Genomic DNA, 25,980 nt, shown 5'->3' on the forward strand with positions numbered 1-25,980 from the left:
GGCGTGCCAGGAACAAAAAGAAAAAGGTTTATGTGTGCCAGCACTGTGTGGCAAGAGTTGGGCGCTCGGTCCCAGGAGATACCAAGAAAAGGCAAGGAGTTCGATTTCCTAACACGGTGCCTTTCAACAGCGCGTTGACTGCTCCTTTTTCCAGTTTCCCTTGCTTTTGTATTTTCCATATTCTTCTAATTCCCCTGCACTGTTACAGAGGAAGCAGAGAGCACCCAGGCTTCGTGTTGTAAAATTAATGAAGGTGTCAAGCTGTTGAGCTGAATCACTCCAAAGGAATGTAATGACTCAGTGTCCAAGATGCTCCCTAGGAGAACTGTGAGCTCACTCAGTGGCGGTGGCTGGTGACTCCAACACTAAAAATACGTAGCAGACAGTGCCCAGGACCTTCCTAATGATACCACTGCCTCTACTTCCTAGTCCCTCTCTCTCCACCGCAAGTTGAATCTGACGCTTTCCGAAGGTTACTTCTCCCAAACTCCAGCACCTTCGTGTGCTCGGCAGACGAAGCTTCAGTTCCCACTTCTTCTGAAGTCAGGCCAGGCAGAGGTTGGTAAAGCTCTCTCTAATCATGCACTATTGAGATGTGGGATGATTAGGAAGGGGACGAAGATGGACAGTGACACCTTCACGTGTCAAGGTATCACTGGGGGTTAGACGCTGAATAGATGACCAGCAGGTGGTGCAGGGCGGGGTCCCTTCACGATGGCTGAGCACCTTCTGCTCTGAGGGCAACAAGATGGGCTCCTGGATTCCAAGGAAGATAAGCTCTGGATCAGGGAATTCTGTCTAGCATCCCCCCACATAGAGCAAAAACCTAAAACTTTGAGGAGTCGCTAAATGGCACTCCTACCAGACATCCTACAAGAAAGTTGGAGAAAGACTAAATGTTAAAAAAATAGATTTGAATACCAAAAAAGTAGTAGTCACAGCCCAGAAACAGCTCGAATCCAAAAAGATAGCAAGAAAAAACTTGGAAATGACAAATGTGGGTGGCCTTTAAATCGTCTTCAGATCCTCTAGAAAGCAGAAAAAAAGGGAACAATTAAGATCTGCTACTAAGAGAAGACCACCAAGTCCTGGTTCCTGCTATTATCTTAGATTTTTCTATGGCCTGAGGGAAAAACTAGAAGTACGAGTTCCAAAAGTATGATTCAGAATAGAGAGAAAGCTGGCACTCAAAAATCTTCAAATTTGCAGTAACAGGAATTAGAAACTGTTTCTATTCAAACAGTCAAATGAAATCAGCTCCTCTCAGGGGAAAGTCGTCCTCTTCACCAAGCACACTGGCCCCTGGGAGCGCTCAGGAACAGACTCTCTGTCAAGATAGTAAGATCAGGGGAACCAGCTCTGGCAGCAAGTGGGGTCACATCCGTATGAAGTAAGCTGGTGGCCAGTTCAACTGTCTAAAAAAGGGTATCTAACATGGGTCAGGCCTCTCTCGCCGACTCCAGGAGTAACTCATCCACACGAGTGTAGCACAGAGAAGCAAGACAAGCCATGCCTCTGACACGGACGATGAATGAGTCATCGCTTTTTACACATCTTTCGGAGGCACTGCGATAAGGACTGTGGAACTGATTCTTGTACCCATTGTCAGATCTGTACCCACAGACTGTCTTTAGCACCAAGATGTAAATTTGGAAGAGAATCTGAATCAAGAGATATCAGTCCAGTCGCCTCCTCTGATAAACCCCAATTTAGAAATTTTTAGCTCAGCAAAAATATCCACTGCACACAGAAAGAATTAAATGGTAATCATCATGGCTTTGAACCATTCAGTAACCTTTCACTAAACACCATAAACATTCCTATTATCAACAACCACAGCTTCCAATAAACAAATACACTTTTAAAAATAAACGATTCAACAAAGGCCTATTAGACACCAGAGCCATCTTGGCCATGAGGCTCTCAGTACAGGTCTCCTACCTCTAACAGGAAGATAAAAAGGAAGGTCTTCCTGCCCTCCATCTGATGTTCCTAGCAATCTTGGTCACCTAAAATGAGCATGTATTTTACTTACCATTAACGCAAAACTTAAACAGTTTTCACCATTAAGCAAATCCGTCCTATTGAGCACCCTCTTCCTCCTCTAAATCAATGGGAACTCATTTCTAATTCCTTCCAGCTCTGTCTGGGAAACAGAGAGAGGTTCACTTTTTGTTATCGGAAGGATTAAGAGTCACCATCCTGCTTTGCAATCTTGATTCTCCACACCCCAATTGTGCTAGGGTGAAAGACTTTGAGATCACAAAAATCCCTACATCTCCTCAATTTGGCAAAAGCTTCCTGAGACATCACTCATGGTTTTCTGTTCACTGTCCTTTCTCTCTCTCTTCTTGCCTGTTTAAACACATGGACACAGAGTTATTAACTTTTACAGGAAAACCAAATAAAATAATGTCGAAGCAAAAATGCGGTGATGTCAGGCTGCTGCTAGCACCATTCATCTGTGGGAATCTGATTAGCGCTCTAGTGGCAGAGCTACCTGGAAAAGTGCTCACAATCAAATAAAAAAATGATACCAAAACATTAACCTGATGGCTAAAAACTCCACATTTAAACAGTTAAAGTAATAAAGGAGCTTTTATTGAGTATTTTTTATATTTCATTATGCCCCAAATTGACGAGGACTCCCGGATACATTTTCTAGACTTTTGGTTCCTCAAATCAAATGCTCTCTTGGACTTTTTTTTTTTTAACTAAAAGGAAACAGCATTTCTTGTAAATTTGAGTGAAAGGATTAAAGCTTCTCCTACAATATCAATATCAGCCTTGAGTGCAAACACAGCCAAACACTGCAACAAACAGAAGCCTTTTTTGGTTTATGTATATTTTTTTTAATAAATTTATTTATTTTATTTATTTTTGGCCACGTTCGGTCTTCGTTGCTGCGCGCGGACTTTCTCTAGTTGCGGCGAGCGGGGGCTAGCTACTCTTAGTTGCGGTGTGTGGGCTTCTCACTGCAGAGCACGGGCTCTAGGCACGCGGGCTTCACTAGTTGTGGTGCGTGGGCTCAGCAGTTGTGGCTCGCGGGCTCTAGAGTGCAGGCTCAGTAGTTGTGGCGCACGGGCTTAGCTGCTCCGTGGCATGTGGGATCTTGCCGCACCAGGGCTCAAACCTGTGTCCCCTGCATTGGCAGGTGGATTCTTAACCACTGTGCCACCAGGGAAGCCCTGGTTTATGTACTTTAATCCTAAACCTGCCCACAGCCAGCAGAGAATTTTCCTCCATGATTTTACCTCACACAAACGCTCTATTTCCTCATTCACACACATTTTGCTCAAAGTTTGTAGGGAACAGGGACTTCCCTGGTGGTCCAGTGGTTAAGACTCCGAACTCCCAATGCAGGGGGCCTGGGTTTGATCCCTGGTCGGGGAACTAGATCCCATGTGCATGCCACAACTAAAGACCCTGCGTGCCGCAACTAAGACCCGGCGCAGCCAAACAAATAAATGTTCAAAGTTGGCAGGGAACAGAACGTGGCAGAGTGGCAGGGCAGAAAGCGGGCCGGGTCTCAAGAAACCTGCACACCAAGTCCAACCCTGACGCTATGCCCTCAAACCCGGCCCCTCACACCCCCGCTCTGTGCCTCAGAGTCCTTCATTTCTGTAAAATAAGGGCTTAAATAGATGGCCTTCTGGACCCTCCAAGCTGCATCATTTCATAATTTCCAGTTGACTCCAGCAGGCAGCCTATGATACCTAGGCCAGGGAAATGGGCGAGGGTCAAGGACCAGAACCAACCATTTGGGAGCTCGGCTCTCCAATCTCACCCAATCAAAAAAAGGAGAAAACCAACAAAGAAGGGGAAGGAGAGAGGGAAAGAGAGAAGAAATCGCTGTTGCCAAAAAAGAAATGACAAATTCCACATATATTACACATAGCAAAGATTTATTCACACTACTTACTATTTATTTCGTATACAAGCTTAGTTAAATGGTGTCCAAATCACAGAAGATTAAAAACTGCACATGAGAAAGGAGAATTGAGCCAGCTAGCAGGAGATACTCACAGACCAAAGACCAGATAGTGAAAAAAGCCTAGCAGCAAATGTCAGGAGAGAATCATCTATGAAAAGCAAACAGAAAACTCAAAAAGCTTATCAGTCCAGGGTCATTCGGCACAGATGGAGTCATTCAGAGGAGGGGCAAATACACAACAGATCTATATTTCAACAGGTTTTGAAAACAGAGCTACACTTCCAACACAATATAAACATGTACATCTAAAATGATGATACTGAGTCATCAGGATTAAATTATAGTCTACTCTGCCTAATAAAGCGAGAAAGCATATAACCCATTTTATGTAATTCCCAGCCAAAAGTTTTAAAGTGTTTTGTTTTGTTTTCATACGGATCTCGATGGCCATCTGGAAAATGTGGCTCTCCAGAAGGACTTATTCCAGGAGGGTGGCAGAGATGGTGGCTTCCCTGACCTGAACAAAAACAGTTTTTATTCAAGTTAGTTAAGAAGCAGGAAGCCAAAGATTAAATAATGAATAGTTACTAAGCATTCACTGGGTCCACACAGCATACCAGGCACTTAAAGAACCAAGAAGAACAAGCAAAGATGCTGCTTTTGCAGTTACAATCTAGGACAAGGAAAGCCATCCGGCTCCATACATGACCTAGGACTCCCGTCCTCAACAACCTTGACAAATGATCAGTGAGCCTCCACTCAAATGCTGATAATGAACAGAGAATTCATTCTCTTAAAAGATGATCAATTCATTTTCAGGAGTCCTTCTTTAAACTGAGTTGAAATCTGCTTTCCTGAACCTTCGATCCATTGACTCTAGTTTTCTGTAGGAGAATACTACTAACTGATCCACTTTTTGAAATAATGCTGGGTAAGGAATGAGGATAGGCCTCTGTCACTTGGCTATCTTTTCTATAAAAGCATTTCCCTTACCCTGCTTATTAACTAAATGTGAACACCCGTTTCACTGTATAACAGTTTCATGCTCTTAAGCTTGGTAAGAGCAGCCTTGCCCTTTCTGGGAGAGCCAAGGCTACACCTGTAATGTCAGAATGCATTAGCAATAATAAAGGCCACAGTAATGCAAGAGACGACTTCATACACACGTCATTCCAGAATGGCTAAATTCAATCAAATACGGCAGTGCTTCCTACAATGCTATGATCACCGGGGCCAGCGTGTGTGACGTGGGCCCACTTACTGGAAGCCGCTGGAAAGAGAAAGTGAGCGCTCTGCTTTGAGACTGTAATGGACAGAGTTTTTACCAGCCCATAAGTGGTTTGGCATCCTTCTTTCCCAGGAATTACCTAGAAATTCATTTAACATCTAAAGACTACAAATGAAACTTCAGAAGGCTAAAAGTACATGAAGAGAAGGGCAGAGGGGCTCGTATTCTCTCACCCTCATCTTTAAGATATATGATCCTCATGGAGAGAAAAGTAAACTCCCAGAAGGTGGTAATCAAGAATCAAAGCCAGGGACTTCCCTGGTGGCACACTGGTTAGGAATCCGCCTGCCAATGCAGGGGAGACGGGTTCAAGCCCCGGTGTGGGAAGATCCCACATGCCGCGGAGCAACTAAGCCCGTGCGCCATAACTGCTGAGCCTGCGCTCTAGAGACCCCAAGCCACAACTACTGAGCCTGCGTGCCACAACTACTGAAGCCTGTGCGCCACAACTACTGAAGCCTGTGCGCCTAGAGCCCGTGCTCCGCAACAAGAGAAGCCACCACAATGAGAAGCCCGCGCACCGCAATGAAGAGTAGCCCCCGCTCGCCGCAACTAGAGAAAGCCCACGCACAGCAATGAAGACCCAACACAACCAAAAATAAATAAATAAATTTATATTTTTTTTAAAAGAAGAATCAAAGACAAAGATGACCTAGTCTTAATTCTAACTCAGTCACTAACTTCTTCAGTAACTTTCAGAGTTGCTTACCTTTCCTGTTTCTGCTTCCTCATCTGTAAAATGGAACTATAACCGCACAGGGACTCACCGAAGTGTTACAAGGAGTAATTAGTTAGCATTTATATAATACGTTTGATCTTCAAAGTAGCATTATTAGACTATAAAGTAGAGTAGACGTGGTTTGAAGAAATCTTTTTAAAACCTAAAATAAAGTATGCAAGCAAATTCAGAGAAGCAAAACAGGCTGACCTCATCTCCCAACAGCCAGATCCCTTTACCCCCATAGGCAGCCATTTTCTGCCCTAATCTGTACTTGCATGTAGAGACAAAGGTATAAACCTTTTATTGGAAAATTGGAGGAGGTGGAAAGAAGAGAGAAAGGAGAAAGAGAAGGTTAGAGGAGAGGCACTGACGAAAACGTAAAAGGGAAGAGAGATAAGAAGAGAGAAAAATAAGGGGCAAGGGGCTTCCCTGGTGGCACAGTGGTTAAGAACCGCCTGCTAATGCAGGGGACATGGGTTCTAGCCCTGGTCCGGGAAGATCCCACATGCCGCGGAGCAACTAAGCCCATGTGCCACAACTACTGAGCCTGTGCTCTAGATCCTGCGAGCCACAACTACTGAGCCTGCACGCCACAACTACTGAAGCCCACGTGCCTAGAGCCCATGCTCTGCAACAAGAGAAGCCACCGCAGTGAGAAGCCCGTGCACCGCAACGAAGAGTAGCCCCGGCTCGCTGCAACTAGAGAAAGCCCGTGCGCAGCAAGGAAGACCCAACGCAGCCAAAGATAAATAAATAAAACAAATTTAAAAAAAAAATTTTTAAGAAAGGGGGACAAGAAGGGAATAGAAAGCAGCAAGAAATAAAGAGAGGCAAATCCGAACCCCTAGAAGAAGAGCAAAAACAGGGAGAGAGGAAGAAAAAGAAAAACAAAGAGAAATGGAAAAGAAAACTTCATTAGGGAACAAATATAAAGTGTATCCTGTTTTCAAAGAAAAAAGGTTAAATTTTTTTTTTAAGTTAATTAAAAAAAAAAAAGCGGAGGACAAAGAGCAGAGGATAGAGAAAGAGAACATAAAGCTTTAAAGAGTATGTCTGGAAACCAGAAAGCTGGAAGGGAAATCATTAGCAAGTCCACAGTGCGTCTACAGTGATACTGCGTGGATCAATTCATTTAATGCTGCCCTGTACATTTACAGAAAAGTACCTCTGATATAATAAAGGCTCATAAACACGCAGAAATTGGGTTAGACCCGTTTCGAATTCCTGCCAAACAATGGTTCAGAAAAATGAAGCTTTATTTTAATTAGCTGGACTCATGAGTGATTTGATAACAGCAGATGCTGTCTGGATGCTTTCAGCTTGATGGGCTCCACATACATGAACTTAGAGTGGTTCTGATGCAATTAGGTGTTTCTTTCTGTTCCAACATGCCAGGCCCTAGGACCAAAACCTATGTGTAGCCCCTACATGTTACTATATTTATCTACATGTTAGTATTTCAAATCATGAAGATGAGAAAAGTGACCACATAATAGAAGTAGAAAAGTAGTTTTCAAAGTCACTGGTGAGTAGATGAAAATATTCTCATGATGTATTTTTTCTTTCCACTGGAGAAAGAGAAGTTGGGTAGCTGAGAAAAAGCCACACAGGGCAGCATCATATAGAAGTATTTAAGGCCAAAGCTGAGACACAACAGACTGCGTACTTCCAATTTTGCAATTCCAGTCCAGTGTTACGGCAAAGGATTAGCACACTTAATGCACAGTCTGACCTGGGACTAAGTGGCCTTCAAAATGTTCTTTGTAATCAGGCATCCTATTATAATCCAGCTCACCGCTCCCTGAGACAGGCGGTGGTGTTCAGGACCGCAACCCTGCAAGTCCAAGTATTTCCACCAGGTGCCTTCAAGCTGGGCACCTTACTGCCCCTCTCTCCCTTTTAAGCACTCTCTCTTCCAAAGAGCATTCTGTTTGCTTTTCCCACAGCACTCATTGCCCTCTCTGCTAGGACCACTTAGAGCACCACCACCCACATGCTCGGAGCTGCTAAAGGACCTGCATAAAGCCAGAGCGGCTTCCAGCATAGGGACTCGCCTAATAGGAGGACCCGATCCGTTAATTTTCTGTCAGTTTGTCACAGCTGGCCTGAGATGGGGAAGATTATGAGAAGGGGTGTAGGGAGAAAGCTCTCTACTAGGTGTGCCACTAGTCTTCCTGAAATTCTGAATCAGGCTTTCAAAATCGTTCACCCCCTGCTGAATGACAGGTAGTAGAGAGGGTGGAAAAAGAGAGTCACCAGAGTTTTGACCAACTCCCTCGCACAGAAGCAGGGGGGGGCACTTGAACCCCACCACTACTACCGCAAGCGCACAGGGAGAAACACACACCCCCTCACTCTCTCTCTGAGAGGACAAAACAGACATGACGACCTTCACACCAGCTCCCCTTCGCTGGCGCTAACAAGCTGAGCACTGTAAATCAAGAATGAAATCCCTGTGCCAGGAAAGCAAAGGAGAAACATTTCTTCCGTAAAGAGCCCAAGGATGCTGCCTGCTTCTGAATCAGCATTTCAGGGCAAGTGTTTGGAAGGCAGGAAGCTCCATGCCAGCAACTGAAGGAAAAATATGTATTTATTATATATAGTAGGCCTTCTTCAAAAGTTATTTATTTCACAAAACCACTCTGCTAAATAGAGGTTTCAATCTAATTGGAACTGCAATCTGCATATTGTAAACGCACCAAATGACAGTCTTTGAGATTTTGTTCTCCTCCACAGTTTATGGGTTCACAATTAGTAGATTTCCCAACATACATACAAGAATGTAAGAGTACAGAGGAGTATCCTTTAAAATATATATAGGGACTTCCCTGGTGGCACAGTGGTTAAGAATCCCCCTGCCAAAGAAGGGGACACGGGTTCGATGCCTGGTCCGGGAAGATCCCACATGCCGCGGAGCAACTAAGCCCGTGCGCCACAACTATTGAGCCTGCACTCTAGAGCCCGCGAGCCACAACTACTGAGCCAGCATGCCGCAACTACTGAAGCCCGCGCGCCTAGAGCCCGTGCTCCGCAACAAGAGAAGCCGCCGCAGTGAGAAGCCCGCGCACCGCGATGAAGAGTAGCCCCCGTTCGCCGCAACTAGAGAAAAGCCTGCACGCAGCAACGCAGACCCAACGCAGCCAAAAATAAATAAATAAATTTTTTAATGCTTTAAAATATATATATTGTATAAAAAAATTTTTTTCAGCCCCTTGCAAACCCCAGAGGAGGGGCAGAGGGTCCAAGCTGTGAAATGGGAGGCTGCTTACAATACCTCCGAGGAGACAAAGCCAGTCAGGGGCGAGGAGGCTGGGGGCAGCTGCCTGAGCGTTCAGGCGCACAGGCCTTTGATGAGCCCCCGTTCACCACTAGTCTTTTCTTTCCTTCCTCGGAAAGGAAAGGAGGGAATCCCTACTCATCCTAACTCTCTCCACTCCTATCCACATCCCAAATGAGCCATGGTTAATTAACAGAGATGCAAACAGTCACGGACTGAAATAAAGGTTTTTAACAAGAAGTAGAAAGAGACCTTATAAATCATACAGAAAAATAAGAAAGAAGAGGGAGAAAGTATCCAGAGCAAAAGGTCACGCTACCAATAACTGAGGAAATGAGAAAGAAAAGGGACAGGTCAGGACTTCCCAAAAGGTCTAAAATTGTCTGCTTGCACCTCTGGGTTCACATCAGAAAGTGATTTACGACAGAGGAGACGCTGTTCTGGGGAAGGGAAGTGGGCACCAAGCCGCTGGAGCCCCACATGCACCCGGGACTCATCTTCCTGGACTGCATCCAAACCAACCTGCTGCTCCCTGTTCCCCTCACTCATTTCAAAACAAAAATTATTTAACTGTTTCAAACACTGCATCCCTAGAGCCCAAAGATATCCTTTGCTTCCTTGAAAACTAAGCATCTTCCAGTTTACGGCAACTCCTTTCTGCCCTCCATGCTCTGACAATGCCAGCCTCTCTGTCACAGGGTGTAACCTTCATTAAAAAAAAAAAAAAAAAAAAAAAAAAGATCAGAGCTTCAGCTTCCCATTTAAAAAAAAAAAAAAAAGATAGAAAGATAGGACGAATAAATATGAATTTGAAGGGGAATTCTGCCAAAACCCAAACCTCCCAAATCTGGTTCAGCCACATTCTTGCCCACAGCCTGTGCTTCTCGGTGCCTCCCTGCATTTTTCAAAATGCAGCTGCACAGACCTCTTAAAATTCAGATTTCTAGCACCTATAATTACAGGGCGCTCGAGCCAGGCTCCTTTAATTAATGAACCTGACTCCTCTCTCTTCCGAGGAAATCTGCATAAGGGATGTATCACAGGGGTGAACTGGCCCCTGATCAGTGCTATCTGCTCTCTCTGCCAGATGAGCCGGCACTGCGCCTCCAACAGGAGCGCGAAGTTGCCCCCACCCCGCCTCCACCATACAACCCGATCTGGCACAAGCCCATAATGCAGTTAAGGCTATAAGACATTTCTTGGAACTTCAGGGAAGAGAATGATGCTTTCCTGGGTGTGACCAGCAAAATCCAAAGAGAACGAGGTTCTCCCCGGTTCGAATGCTCCCCTGATTTTACTCTCTTCCCTCTGCCAGGATGAAAAGCAGAGGGTGCAGGCAGAAGCCACTGTTCAAGGCTGGACGAGCAACAGAGGGAGCAGCCTGGGCTTCGAACACTCGGGAAAAGAAATGAACACAACAGGCCTGGGATTGACACGCATCCCAAAGCTGAAATAAAACTGGTAAGAAAAGCCTTGCCTCTTTAAAGCAAAACAAGTGGAAAGGGGTCAGGATATTAAGGATACTGTTCACAGGTCTGGAGAAGAATTTGAGCACATCCCAAGGACGATATACTGACCTCAAGAGCTGTTCCCAGGTGGTCCTCACTGATTCTTGATACTACTCCTTTCTAAGCCAATACCCGATTAGTACTTTTTAAAGAACTGGTTTTCCTTCTGGCTGCTCTGGGCAGCACAGCCTAATGCTGTCTGTATCTGCTGCACATGCCAGGACAGCCTATAGCCACTCTCCTGAAAGTGGTTAAAAGCTGGCTTGTAACCGTGTTCGCTGGAAAGGAGGCTGTCTTTGGCTATAACAAAGACCGGAAATGGTTGCAAACAAAGCCACAGATGCCGGAACAGACAAGGCCTGGGTCAAATCAAGACGACCCCAGGTAAAGTTTCAGGTAGGAGATCTGAGATCCAGTAGAAGATGCCAATGGATCTGGCAATAATAAAAACAGGTTTGGTTCAGTCACTACCATCTGATAACCGTTTCTCAAGGGTCCCTCAGGCCCACAGCAAACCCAGTGGGGCAACAGTTGTTTTACTGACCAAATAAACATACCTCTTCTACAGGTAAAGCTGCCAGACTATGTACCCAGTAACACCCGGTCTGAGGTTTTCCCAGTTTCTCATTCGTGATTTGGGCTATAAAAGGAGGCTAAGGAGCTACTGGAGAACATCACTGGGGTCGATCAATGAAAATTTGAGTCGTGTTGTCCTAGCTTCTTAGTTCTTCCCAGGGGACTTTACAGTGTAGTTGTCAAAAACTAAATTTGATCATTCTGTATTCTGCCAGGAAAGGGGGCTTTAACGTTCCAGTGACTTTCTGCCGTTGCGAATACAATTTCGGAAGAAAGGGGAAAAAAACAGTAACATCAGTCTATCCAATGGTTAAACCCTCAGATTAAAGCAAGGCATGATCACTGATGGCTGAGTCTAACTCCGTAGCGCCTGTCTTGTTTCCTGGCACGGCGACTGCCATCGTGATGGCCAACCCCCAGAGGCTAACACCATACACCATCTCTGCTTTCCCACTAGATCTGGCTCCAAATCCATCAGCATATCCCAGCCTGGATCCACTGCCCTCGGTGCTGCAGTAGAGCTCCAGCCTGAGAGCACGACTGACCGACTGACTGTAGGAGCCACTGCTTCCGTGTTTCCAAACCACAAGCAGCCAGAGCTGGGTGAAGGATTTTTTAATTTGGTTTGGTTTTCCAACCAAGACATTCTCAAAGTTCATTGTTCTTTGAAGTGGAAGCATTTAATTTTCGAACAAACAATTGGAAGCACAGGACCAGAGAAAACGCAGAATCGAGGACGAAGGTCAGGATATGCAAAAATAAGGAGCAGGGAGGTAGCTGAGTTCAGGAATGTCCAGGGAGTCTTGGCATGGGAGCTCACACCAGCCGGCCAGGCACTCTCTTTCCAGGGTGTCTCAAGGGGAAATCACCCATCGATCCTAGGACACACTGGTTCTAGGACCAATCCCTTACCTCAGAACAGCCTCTGCCTCAAATTCCTGCTTGCGCTTTAATGTTTAAATTATTAAATGCATTAATGTATTTACATTATTCAAGTCTTATGTGCATTTTTCTAAGATAATTTATGTATAAGAGTTTGAATGTCCATGACTGTTAATGTCTACAACCCTTCCTGTTCATTATCGATTCTGGAAGAAAAAAAAAAAAAAGTCCGAGTTTTAATGCCTTATTTTTAATGTATTAAGAGTCTGAATAAGTGCATTCTCTTTCTTCTTTTGTGATTTCATGCTTTAAGTAGTGCATTTATTAAACTGACACAGTAGGAACTGTGGCGAAGCCTGGCACGGCCCCACGCCGTGGGAGCCGCCAGCGGGAGAGGCGCGCCTGGCTCCTCTGCCACCAGCGCTCGGCACTCTTCCCACCTCCGCGAGGCCGGGAGGGCGGCCGAATTTCGGGCGTGCAAGGAGATTTCTCTTCCGCCTTTTTAAAGCTCTTGCCCAGGTCCTCTCTCCTTGGTAAGTGGGTTTCCAATTAAGGTGGAACTTTTCTGCTCATCGGAAGCCCTCCTCTGGTGTGCTCCAGCTGATATCCAAACAGAGCTCACGGTCAGCACACAATTTTCAAGAACAATCAAAATGCCTAGCTTAGCACGGCAAAAACAGCCAACGAAACAACTACTTTTAAAGGGGGATCTCAAAATGCAAACATCTCAAACCAACGACACCTCCATTTAGGCAGAAAAACAACTTTCTTTTGAAATCCAGTTTCCCCAGCGTAACAGCCCTCTTTCAACTATAGACAATAGAGCGACAGTGACACCCAATGGCCTATGAGTTCATCCCAACTGAGCATTCCCCCTGGCTCTCCCCAAGGTGGGTCTCGGGCCCAGAGTTCCTGTGCCAACATGGAAGCTAGAAGGAAGTATCAGCTACTCATCAAGAAGCTGAATTGCTAATGGATAAATTTCTTGCCACTACATGGAACACACACACAGTATGTAATCATGCACGTGTGTACAAACAGCACATCAGAGCACATGTCAGTACAGTCTTTCTGGCGGGTGACATGAGCACGCGCGTACGTGCGCACACACAGATGCACAATACGTGGACTCGGCCACACTGTACAAATCAACCTGGAGTGGGAGAAAAGATGCCAGACGTAGTTCACTGCTGTTTCAGAATCTGACTCTGCCATTTCAAATGTCACATAGATATATACACACACACACATACACGACAAACTTATAATATGTATACGCTATATGGGTTTTCAACATACTTTCTCCTTTTCTTTTTTTTCCTGTTTCCTTTCTTTTTTCTTCTTCTTTTCTTTTTTGGCTACTCATTACCATTCTTTAACTGTTACAATTTATATCAGCATATAATGTTAAATAATTACAGGGAGCCGAGCTCACTCTGGTGAGGATATAAACGCGCTGTGGGAATCTACAGATTTAAACAAATAACACTCACAGCAGGGGGTGAGCAGATGAATTAGCATTAATATCTTGCCTGGGAGATCCCAGTGCACTGGTACTGCTTAAATACAGATCTTTTCTGTAACAGTCAATATGACAGCTCCCGGCAATACGGCCCCTTTCCCTTTCCCAGTCAATATAGCAGCCAGTGAAAACAGAAACGTCCCTATAGCAATCAATATAGCAGCCAGCTAAAATAAACCCTTCCCTTTTAAGGGCTATATAATAGTCAGCTAAATGGAAGAACTGGCACCCCTGCTGGAGGGCTCAGCAGAGAAGCCAAGGAATGAAGAGGCCACAAGCACTCAATGATCCTCCTGCTCCTCCAAAAGGCCCTGCCCGGGAAGGGAGAAGGCATCCACAGGTAGGCAATCCAGAGGGAGCCTGCGAAGAGACACTTGGCAGGCTGCTCCTGGTCCCAAGGTGTAAACGCGCAGGGCACCCCTCACTGAGGTTTAATTAATATGGCCAGAAACTCTAGAATCCTTGTTCAAACTGTCAGCTGGAACGAGGGAACATCTCTCTCCAGTGGGGAGTGAGAGTATCTTGATTTGAACCCCCGCTTTGCCCCCGCCCTGCTCCCACCCTAGCCCCAGAAGGGAAGAGTATTAAGTTAACAGCCTGTGGTTTTCTATTTTCCAGCAGCAGGAATAGTGGTTGTGTCAGAAACAGACATTGAGCCAAGTGGGTGAAAACACAGCATTCTATGTTGAAAGCTGCCCTGCAGATTAACAGAACTCATGTTTAAAACTCACAGCCATCAAATTTATTAAATACTGTAATGATATGTTTTCCCCCATTCACAGCATAGAAAATACTCTCCTTCCTTAGAGACATATAGGAAAGAAGTTTTACTGCAACAGAATTCAGAGGATGGCTCACTCTGAAGGCCCAAATAGACCAAAGGCCTTTTAAAAAAAAGAAAAAGAAAAACAACAAGGAACATTTAAGAGAGGCTCCTGTGCATCTGAAGTAATTGTTCTTTTTCATTATAACTAGCTACTTCTAAAATTAGTTCAGTAGGATTTATGAATTTGATAAATGTGGAATATGACCACTGACACCAGTGCAGGTTTCCCACAAATACTCCTGAAGTTAATGCTGGGATTTGGTTATGCTCCAAAGCAGATGAACATCAGGGACCCACCCCACCTTCATTAAAATTCCACAATCTGTCTGCCGTCCTTTGAGTAAATCCACAGAGGGTCCCTGTTTCCCTGGCCAGGTGTTTAACACCCAATGATGTTCAAGTCATCAATCAGGTGACTCAGTCAAGTGCCACAGTGTCAGAAACTGCAGGAAGAAAGATCCGACAAGTCCTAGTTTGAGAGCTCAAGTCCTTAAAAATTTAGATCCTGACACCCCACCTAAGCCGTAAGAATGCTCTCTTTTACTTCAGGAATTCCAGGTAAATGCCATCTTAGGAGAGAAAAAGGTTAATAAGATCAAGGCCCGCTCCTGGCAATCAACATTCTGTGTAGAAACCCTACAGGCCGTCCTAGGAAAGCCTAGCAATCTTAGTCACACTGTGATCCTGGTACCCATTCAAGGGAGGAAATGGATATGTGGAGAGACCCACGATTTTGCAAAATGCAGTATCACAAAAAGTGAGTTCCTGTTACGCTTTGACATGGCATTAGCCTCTAGAGCTGAAACCAGTGAGTACTTTATAAAATTCAATGTACGTGGATGTTTCCATTTCTAAACCACACACAAAAACTGGGGGGCGTAGACTCTCAATCTGATGGCAGTAAACCTGGAGAGAACTCATCATGATGTTAGCAGAGACTACTTCAACTACAGATGCCATCACGATCATCATCAAAGCGGTGGGCGGAGGGTGGGGGGTGTGCAGGGGAGAAAGAGAGACAAATGAAAGGGAAAATAATTATGAACGGGAAGGAGAAAAGAGAGACATGAAAGAAAAGATCACAGATAACAGAAGAGGTAACAAAATAAAAACAGAAAGACGAAAACCTTACTTTGGCATTTACAGTTTAAAGGTTTCAGGGCATTTTATGAAATGACAGTTGCAATAAAACAAACAGAATGGTGAGTCATCTGGTTTCCAACTTCTGAGTCAAAAGGGGCTGTTTCTAGACAAACTACAAAGCAGCACTGCTGCCTGCACACTTAACGATGCCTATCACAGCTACAGAACAGGATGTGGAGAGAGAGGACGGGGAGGTGGGAGTGAGCACTGTCTTTGCTGGTCCCAGTGTCACTGTGAATAAAGACTGTCAAGATTTAAACCATAATAATGGAAAGGCTATAAAGGTCTCAGCCATAATGTTTCCTCTGATGTTCCCTTTCATAAAATGCCCGCTTTATGTTGCCTACGTGGCAATGGTACACTGAACATCTGCGTACCAGTGGGAATGCTGCACCCTAAGTTCCCAGTGGGCAGCAACTGGGCACTCCAGCCCCTTGGCTCACCATCGCCATCTACATAAGTGAGCGCGCGCGGGCACGCACACACGCACGCACACACACACACACACACACACACGCCACAAGCATGTGCTGAGTGCCTACCTCCTGCTGGGAGCTGAGGGATAAGGATGTGTGCCCACTGCATACAGAGGTCAGCAAGGGGCCTAGGTGCGAAATACCCAGGAAACAAACAAACGAAAAATGTATTCTGCTTGGAAATGTGGCCATACGGCACAGGGACTCCTTTGCCACTTCAGCACCTAGCAGCCCTACACGAGAGCTTGGCAGCCTAACAGTGAGACGCAACTTTTCCCCATCCTGTGCCAGAGCAAAGTGGATAAGCTGGAATACAAATCAGATAAACGCTCAAAAAGGGGGCTGAACTGGGCACCCACAAAGACTTGCCTTTACTTGGACTCGGCAGACAAAACTATACAGAAAACCGCTGGTTTCAAGAGAATCTTTCATCTGTAGCCTGCCACCTAACCATTCTAGGCACCAGGGAGCCGCAAAGAAAACAGAAACAAAACCTCTCTGCGTTAATACTGTGTAGACATGACAAAGAGGCAGGAACTAAGAAAGGACAACGTGGACGTGAAAACCACACATAGGGATAAAATGAAGTTGAAATCTGTACATCAGGGAGACCGTGTGATGCAATTAGGGAAGCCAAGGTACAAAGTTAGGAAAGGACCGATCTGGTCAAGCCCAACTCAGGGGCAGATGCAGAACGATAACTCGCGTTTGCTGGGTAGGCAGCCAGTGCCAACCACAAACCATCACTGGGCTGTTTTCCCTGTTGATCTATAATTGGCGAGTCTGTGATAGAGCTACCAATTATCGTTAGACCCCCTGTATTTAGTTCACAGACAAAGGGAAGCAGGAGAGACCAGTTAGTGATGAGTAAGTAATGGCCACTAAAATACACCGTATTTTACTGAGCTGCTTCGGCAGGAAAAGCCATTCAGAAAATAAAAAGTGAAAGAATAAAATAAGCTAGAGAAACTCAATTTTCTTCTTCCTTCCTCCCAAAGCCACAGTTAGGATAAAATGAGGTTTGTGCAGGTTAATCCTTATGAGGTAAGAAAAAAATGATTAAATACATTAAAAAAATCAATTGTACATTAAACCAAATCCAGGAACTGCCAAAACAAACGCTGCAGCGTTCCTCCAGCCGGTATTAGCTCTGCCGGTCTGGTCAGCAGGGGATACCCCACCGGCCAGAGCCCGCTGAGGTAATGGAAGCTGAGCAGAGAGGAAGGGAGAAAAATGGAGCTGGGAGGGGCTGGGGAGGCGTGCGGAACCACAGACCTGGATTTCACTGGAATAAAGTTATTCCTAGACAGTACAAAGGAAGAAATAAAGAGTCTTATAAATGGGGCTCTGGAGACCAGGCTGAATTCTTCAAAAATCCAATAGAAATAACAATAATGATAATCATCATCGTTTGATAAACAGAAGTTATAAACCACTTTGCTGTCAAATGATCTGCCACTATTTCTAGTTATTTCTTCTGTTCATTAGCAGATTCTATTAACCGCCATTTTTCAGAGAGACAACAGAGAGCAAGCTGGAGAGGTGAGGTTAGGAGGCGGGCCTCTGTCTCTGAGGAGAGCCACTCTCGGAGCCGGGATGGAAGCTCCCACCCTTCCCCAGCACGCCGGGGTCCTCAGGGTCCTCGGATGAAAGCCTGTAAGAAGGCAGAGCCCGGGAGCACTGGTCACCAGCTCCTCCCACGGTGGAGTCAGGACTGAGAAGTCTCAGCTAGTCCTAGATGAACCCCACAGGGCTGAAACGTGGCGGCCAGTTTACTTCTCCGTGTGTACCGCAAAACTCCGGTTCTGCCTGCAACCAGCCCTTCTCCCTTCTGTCCCCTGCTTCAGACAGACAACTGGAAGAAGGCCTGAGAGTCAGGGCCACGGTGAAATATGTGCTTCTGGGATGGGGGTAGTCAGTCGTTCACTTCAACAAGGCACAAGCTGGCCATATGCATCTTGGGCCCCAAAGGCTAAAAGGATTGACAAATCCAGAGTTTCCTCCTTAATGTGCTTATGAAATGAGTCATTTAGAATTGAAGAGAAACCTCCGTAAGCCCGGCTTGGGAGTCGGGGTGGAGAAAGTTAAGGCACATGCTGACAGGAAGGACAGATGATCAACCACATGACAGTGGTGTTCCCAACAGAATAAAGACCCGTGTCCACAGGGGAAAGTTTCAAAGCATCCAAACAGTATTAGCGTGGGTTATCATTGGCAACAAGTAAGATGTGACAAGAAGATTTTACTCTCCTGAAGACATTCTCCTATCTTCAAAGCAAGTGACTTTTGCCGCCTTAATTCTGACAGTGAAGGATTTGTGGATGTCGATGGGGACACAGATAAAGGATTTATCTGAGGGGGCAGAGAAAGCAGAGACAGAAGATCCTGAACACTGTGGTTTCTTATGTGGAGTCAAAAGCCGAGCGCTCAGTTGTGGACCCTTCCCTCTGCCAGCAGGAGAGGGAACGATAAGCGGCTGCTGCCCCCTAGAAGCTACTAGGGACATAGCACCTTGCTCCACAGACAGAGATGAAAGATCCTATTATCTCGCCTCCATCCCGTAGCCTGTCATTAGTGAGGTACATGGGTGCAGAAGCTTCCTCCATGCACGAGGAGGCCCACATCACCTCTGATAAATTAATAGGTGCCTTTTCAACAGCTAAGACGCATACAAAAGACTCCAACCAGCCAGAGCGCGTGAAGGCAGAGGCTTCAGGGGAAGCACAGACTCACCAGGCAGCACCTGAACGAGCCAAAGCCCTCTCCCAGACTTCTGCGCTCTGCGAGGCGGGCACGCCGCCCCTGCCTGCTCTCCCACCCTGCTCAAGTCTGACGGAGAGAAGAGCTCAGCAGTGCGGGCGCCAGGGTTTACATCCCAGCCCTGCAGCTGACTAGCTGCGGGAACCCGACTGCCGTGGGCTTGTTTCCTCACTGTAAACTGAGGAAGAGTGATCCTCGCCGGTTTGCTGGGATGAAACAAGATAACAAAAATAAAGGAAACCAGCACGGAGGCCAGCACATCATACGGCAGAAGTCCTCCTGGCCTATGTGATCAGAGCTAGCAGTTGGTCAGTTAACTGAAAAATCAGTTAAAGCAGGGAATCATTAAAAACGGGGTCTATCTACATACCTTAAACGTTTCACATTAACTTAAAACCTATAAACAAACCTGCAGTCATTTGCTAATCTTTTGATGTAGAGCCAAGACCTTTTCTTTGAGTGTGGGACCCACAGACTGGAGTTCCCAGACGTCTTTCTTGCATAAACTCCACCCATAACACACCCTTCACAATTTCTAAAGCAAAGCGAGCCCTTAAAAGACATTAGCAAAGCAAACTGAAGTACAGAATACTTCTAGATTGTTAGGATCTTCCCCACTCACACCTAAAAAGACAGCAATCTTTTTAGCAGTTTGCATTTACCAAAACATTCAGCTTAGTTTTCACAGAACCCTCTTTTTACATTTGTGTTTACATTTATAGATCACTCTGTTCACATTATATTTCACCTGTTTATAGCATATTTAACAAAACTGCCTAATTTGCTAACAAATCAATTGGCCCACGGGTTCAAGACAAGCTGACGCCCTCCTGGTCTGCAGAAGGGGTGTGGGTGTGGATGTGACCAGCCAGGAGCTGCCCAGTCAAGAGCACCCGGCACCATGACAGTGAATCAGTTTCTAATGAAAGCTCTTGACACTTTCTTAAAAATATGTATTTATTGGTGCTGCCACTTCATCTCACAAGAGATCTGATGTGAGTCAAAGAAAAGAATACGGCAAACAGAAGGTATGAGGAAAGGGAAAAAGAAAGATGTTTAATGAATGCTGTTTACTCTTCCGCTTCTCCATCAAAACCCATTTTCAGCAAACTGTGGAAAAACTAAACCATGTATATACGTATGATCAACTTGTGTGCCTGATTCTATCAGCAGCTCCTCCCCTCCAAGCTGGAAAAGGCAGCCCTGCCCCTGAAGATGCTCTTGCCATGGCCTGACTGGACCACAGCGGACACACAGAGAAAGGCCTCTTGGTGCTACCCCAGGGCACCACCCCGCAGACTCTGTGAGCACAAGCAGGAGACCGGGGCCACCAGGGCCACCAAAGGCAAGAGGCCACAGAGGTGGCAGCACGTCTTCTCCCCGACAGGGGCAATCTAGCCCCATCCGGGGGGCCAGGAGTCGGCTCCTGTCGGCCTCGGGGTCAGGGAGCACCCCACGCAGATTTACTTCAAGCATCACTCAGCGTCGGCCCCGTCTCTAGACTGTGCAGACAAACTCATAATGGCACAGAGAAGATTTGTGGAGCAACAGGCATAAATCTTGGTTATAACTACAAACCATAAAAGAAAGGAGAGCTGGGAGGGAAGGAGGGAGGGCCGCAATCGCGTCCTTCTCCAAAGCACCACTTTATCTTCCCGCAGCTTCTCAGCGCAGAGTGGGGTTAACTACAAGAGCGGATTTTTCAAACCCAAATTGGTCTGCATGGTTTGACAATGGGCTAAAATATTTTAAATTGAAATTATCCTCAAAAGCAGAGGGCACGCGGCTGCCCTAAGTACAACATTCAGTGCTTCACAAACTGGGGGCTCGTAGGGGATTTGCTGAGTTTGCCACATGGAATACCCACCTTTAGGTCACACTTTAAAAGCAGCTTTTGAGTAAAAATTCTTTCAAGTAAGTTAATGACTGATTTAAAACAACAGAAAAACATTTTCAGAAGGTCACTCTGCCCAAAAAAGAGCTCTATACATCCCATGCCCAGCCAACGCCCGGGTAGAACTCTGAGACTGTGTCTCCAGGACGAAAGGGAGAAAATGAAACCTCTTCTCAAAGAATGAGTCTGGTGACAAGATGAAAAACCCAACTCCCCTGATCACTGTGGCTCTGAGAAAAGGCACTTGAGCGCTCAGCTTCCTGGTTCCCACTCCAGACTGAGGACACTGCTCAGTTATCCAACAGTCAGGGCCTCTGATTACAGAAACGACAGCAAATATAAAGTGTTACCACGAAAGCCAGAAACCCAAAACATAAACAAAGCTGAATAACGATCTCAAATGCCATTTCTCTAATTATTACTCCTAAGAGTTTCGATTCATCTAATAATCATAAGGATACCTTAAAACTGAAAACACAACCTCTTCATTTACCTGAAGGAGGAAAGAACTGAAAGGGCACCGCCTCGTCTACTCAATAAACCTTCTCAGTCTGTAATAGGAAGGACGGAGTAGGAAGAGGCAGTAATTTCAAAAGCAGTAAGTAGCCTAGAGATTACAGAGAAGCCACCCAGAGACGGAATGAGGCTTTTCTCAAGTCCATCCATTTCAGCATTTAGTTCTCTCCAGTTTCCTCCCCGCATCTGCAGGACAGGCGGGAATCTCAGGCACCCTCCCGACAAGGGGTGCCAGTGTTAAAAGAGCAGCGTTTTCCACAGGTGACGAGAGGGGAGTGGGGAAGGAGGAAAGCCAACGTTTCCTCCTACCCAGGTGCCCAGGCCTCCAGCCCAGCACCCGGAGCCTGGACGCACGGCAGCATCCCAGCGGAGGAGCACCACCAGCCCCACCCTCTGGGTGCTGACACTCGATGTAGGTTCCAAGTTTCTCACAGCAGCCGTGAGGGGTGCCTCCTGCTTTGGTACCATAAGTACCAAATCTGCAGATGATTCACTTTTTTTTTTTTTTTTTAATTTTATTTATTTATGGCTGTGTTGGGTCTTCGTTTCTGTGCGAGGGCTTTCTCTAGTTGTAGCAAGTGGGGGCCACTCTTCATCGCGGTGCGCGGGCCTCTCACTATCACGGCCTCTCTTGTTGCGGAGCACAGGCTCCAGACGCGCAGGCTCAGTAATTGTGGCTCACGGGCCTAGTCGCTCCGCGGCACGTGGGATCTTCCCAGACCAGGGCTCGAACCCGCGTCCCCTGCATTGGCAGGCAGATTCTCAACCACTGCGCCACCAGGGAAGCCCCATGATTCACTTTTTACAAATAAATAGAGCATACTTAGGATTATCCCTATAATATCACCCCCGGTCACTGCCTCTAGGCAGACCCTGAGTGGGAAACAAGAGGTGGAGATTACAGTTCACTTCAGCAAACCTAACTCTGCTACACCCACAGAAATCAACCACTACAGACCCTTTAAATAATAAAGCTTAATACTTTAGATTTGCCATATTTATTTATTTTTCCTGGAAAAATGACAATTTCCTGAAATCTCTTAAGTGGCTAGTTTTATTACCCCCGTGCTTGTAAAACACTTTCATGAATACACTATTAAAATCAATTTTATTTCCCCACCAAGTGCTTTGAACTTTGTAAAATAAATATATGTGTGTTGCATGTTCTGGATACACACATACACACATATGTACGTGAGTACACACAAAGAAATGCATTGAGCGTGTGAATGTCATTCTTCAGAAATGTTTTGGTGGGGAAAAAACATAAGAATCACCTATCCACAGTAAGCCCACCAACAAGTATACCAAAGTATCAATACTTGACCCACAAAAGATACAAATATAGGGGAGACCGTGCCAGAAGTACATGCGAGAGGTCTCCAGGAGACAGGCAACCAGCCACAGCTCTCCTAAAGAGAAGCTCACAGACTAGCTCCCTGAATTCATCAAGATATTAATGGCCTTTTGATTACCAGCCTCTGGTTAACTGACTTAAAAACCAAAGAGAAAATCTTCGGTGTTCCAGGTATAAGGTGGATGAGCTCCCCAGAAGGGTGGAGATCAAACACGTGATGCAGAACCACCCCCTCCCTGCCTCAAGGTTCTGTCTTAGCCTCAGGGAGAAACCTGAGGATACATGATACTTCCCTACTTCAGATATGTGAAACCTAAAAAATTAAAAATTTAAAAAAAAAAAAAAAATGGAACTCAGGGGAGGGTGGGGGAAATGGGTGAAAATGGTCAAAAGGAACAAACTTCCAGTTATAGAATAAATAAGTCATGGGAATGTAATGTTTAAAAAAAAAAAAGAATTTAGCATACTAAAAATATTAATCCTAGGGAAGGTGATAAAGTAGAATTACCATCATCATTTATAAAGGTACATTAATTGTAGTTTGGGATTATTTTGGTAGAGGGATGCAGGGAAAAGGATAGAAACAAAAAACAAACAAAAAAACAAAAAACAAAAAACAAAACCTATACCTACAGGTTAGAGGAAGAGAAGATTCATCCATTAGAAAGAAGTTGGTGTCAAAGAGGAAAACGCTGAAATTCTAGTTTAGCCCAATTCCGTAAGTGTTGTATAAAGTAGGTAAGCAATAGTATTGCTGAATACTGAGGAGCTTGTTGTATTGAAACAAGGGAGCATATTTATTGCTGCTTCAAATACCCTAAACTCATATGACTAGAAGGACTCTCAAGACATTACTTAAACCCTGTTTCTGTGTCCAAGCAAGAGAGGAACCGAGTTACTCCACACAGAGAACTGTCCACCCATTCTTACAGATCTATTGACTAGGCAGGACTTGATCCTGGCGGAGCAGTGCCGGGACCGACCCAGAACCTCTGTGACGGCCCGAGCACGTGCCCACACAGGTGATGAGAAATCGCGGGTCTATGGGAAACTGACAGAAGGTTCTGAACACGTCTGGGAGAAGCTAGAGGTCAGTACTCTGGAGCTTGCCCTGGGAGGCAAAGTTCAGTGAACAAAGTATAAAGAAAAAGTAATCAGCCGTTTTAACTCTGGCAAAGAGTTTTGTCATTAACAATCAGAGAATTTCAACTGGGAGTTTACAGAATTCATCAAAATGAGTCTGTTTACCAATCACCAGCCCTGAGGACATCATGACATTATAGAGCAATTATCCCACTAATGTGGCCAGAGTTGCTGGGTTGGTTCTTTTGGGAGCGGAGGAGGATTGAAGGGGCAAGAGAAGGTACGTGCAGTGTCGCTATGCGGCTGGAATCAAGACCAGGGGATGGCTATGAACACAAATGTGTCAGTTAGAGACCACAAGACCATACTTATCAACTCAAAATCACAAGCCAGTTTTTATAGCCCAGAGAGGACAGATATGAAAATCAGGCCCTCCTTCCCTAGCAAATAGAGCAAAACAATGATGCAGACACCCAAATACATCCACCGAACAATGAAACTTGCACCGTACTGACTAATCAGTAGAGCCTCTTTTGTTGTAACTCACTTTTTTAATAAAGGGAAAAATTCTTCCTCCAAAGTGCTCATCTAGTTCTGAAAACAAAGAACAAGATTATTTGCCTTCAGCATCCCATGCTTAGCCTTTTTAGTGTAGAGAACAGGCAGCTGCCATTAAGGAATTCTGTGGAAAATATGCACCCCACTCAGTTAAAAACAAAACCAAAAATAACAGAGCACGGTGCTCCCTCAACACTGGACTATCCTATTCCTCCAGACCTGGCTTCAAGTTTCACAGAAACCATCCCTACGCACCCCCTACCCCCAGAGAACTCTTCCTTCTCTGAATAATGAGGGCTCTCTTATACTCCCAGCCAGGCAATTCTGCACCAAATTATATACAATTTTGTACTGTTTGCTAAAATTATATACAGCCTTGTGCCGTTGGCTAACTGTTTCGCGTGTAACAAATGCATTTTCTTCCCCAAATAAGATGTATAAATTACTTGGGAAGAAGGCTTAGCTTTATCCTTCAATTGTCTGTTCCTCCTGAGCACCCAGGAGACAGCTAACACACACGCCGGAGGAATCTCCCCTGGGAAGGTGTGACTTGGGCTGAGTGCCTCGGGGCTTTCTGTGGGTGGGCGCTCCCAGCCCATCACTTCTCTGGCACCCTATGACTCTCTCCAGCCCGCTGCCAGTTCACAGCGGCTCATCCTCTACCCCCGACCTGCCACACAAGCCGTCACTAGCCCTCGGAGGCTTCTCTGCCTGGCACCCTCCCACTGCCACTCCCAAGAGGCAGAAGTAGCTCACACAAGACCATACAGCTCGGCTGGTGCCCTCATTTAATCAGGCTGCTGCAAATGGTTGACCAAAAGCAATAAGGGCATGACTGAGAGACTGTGGGAGTTTAATATTAAAAAATTAATTTAAAAAAAAGACGGGAAGGAGGAAGGGTCTACCTTTTAATAGGGCCCTAATTACACAACTCATAGGATCAACCCAAATGAGATGGAAGTTTATTTCGGGGGTTTTTTTTAATTATTGTTTTTTTATATATATATAAATTGCTGCTATGTGTTTTCTTTCCTCTGAGCAATTATGCAGCAAGTACGTAAAGAGGGGAAAAAATATTAATTAAATATAAGGTTATTGTAGAGTTAGCCTTGAGAGGATGAGTCTGAACTCTGGACGATCGCAGGCTACTAGGGTTTGAAGACTGCTCAGGGCCTCCCAGAAAAGAAAGAAAGAAAAATACAACCAACCAACAAGCAGATGCAGAGTACAGCAGGAGAAGAGCAGTGCGCAGAAACACTAGCAGAGCCAAGGGGCTGCAGGGCTCCAAGTACCCAGAAATCAGCGACGCTGCCAACTGCCCAGGGCTCATTGCTAGAAAGAATGCCCAGAAGTTTATACAATCATGCCCCAAAAGATGGTCCAGCCACTCTTCTGGTGATCAGTAGCTAAATCCGTAGATAAAAATGTAAAAAGAGACTGAGGAATAAAGGACTGAAGAGGACTGGAGTGTCCAGCTGGAACTTCAGTCCGAAGCCACATCCACAACTTCGGCCTGAGGGGCGCCGAGGCAGGCCCCACGGGAAACCAGTTCCCTACCTAAGGGGCTGGCAAAGCGAAGGCTCCTCTGGCTTTTACACCACTGAGACGGCAAGGAAGGACCCAGGCAATACCAAAAGAGAGAAATGAAGCCACCCGGGA

General features: G+C 45.6%; 1 protein-coding gene and 1 long non-coding RNA gene across 8 annotated transcripts in view; one reads left to right on the top strand and one right to left on the bottom strand.

The window, feature by feature from the left end:
* PEX14 (peroxisomal biogenesis factor 14) overlaps positions 1-25,980 on the bottom strand; it is a 141,483-nt gene that overhangs the window by 97,071 nt on the left and 18,432 nt on the right. For 2 of the 7 annotated variants that reach the window (XM_082353001.1, XM_082353000.1), the window contains one exon: positions 4,370-4,451. The exons of the other annotated variants lie outside the window; for them this stretch is intronic. In XM_082353001.1, coding sequence (XP_082209127.1) covers positions 4,370-4,451 — 82 coding nt within the window. The remainder of the gene's footprint in view (positions 1-4,369; positions 4,452-25,980) is intronic. 7 annotated transcript variants of the gene reach the window in all.
* On the top strand, positions 6,413-12,782 carry LOC309610433. Its single transcript, XR_014233935.1, has 3 exons — positions 6,413-10,398; positions 10,536-10,681; positions 11,762-12,782. It is a non-coding gene; the product is annotated as an uncharacterized lncRNA (long non-coding RNA).

The sequence above is a fragment of the Balaenoptera borealis genome (genome assembly GCF_965194805.1).
Source record: "Balaenoptera borealis genome assembly, chromosome: 1".
NCBI lineage: Eukaryota > Metazoa > Chordata > Mammalia > Artiodactyla > Balaenopteridae > Balaenoptera > Balaenoptera borealis.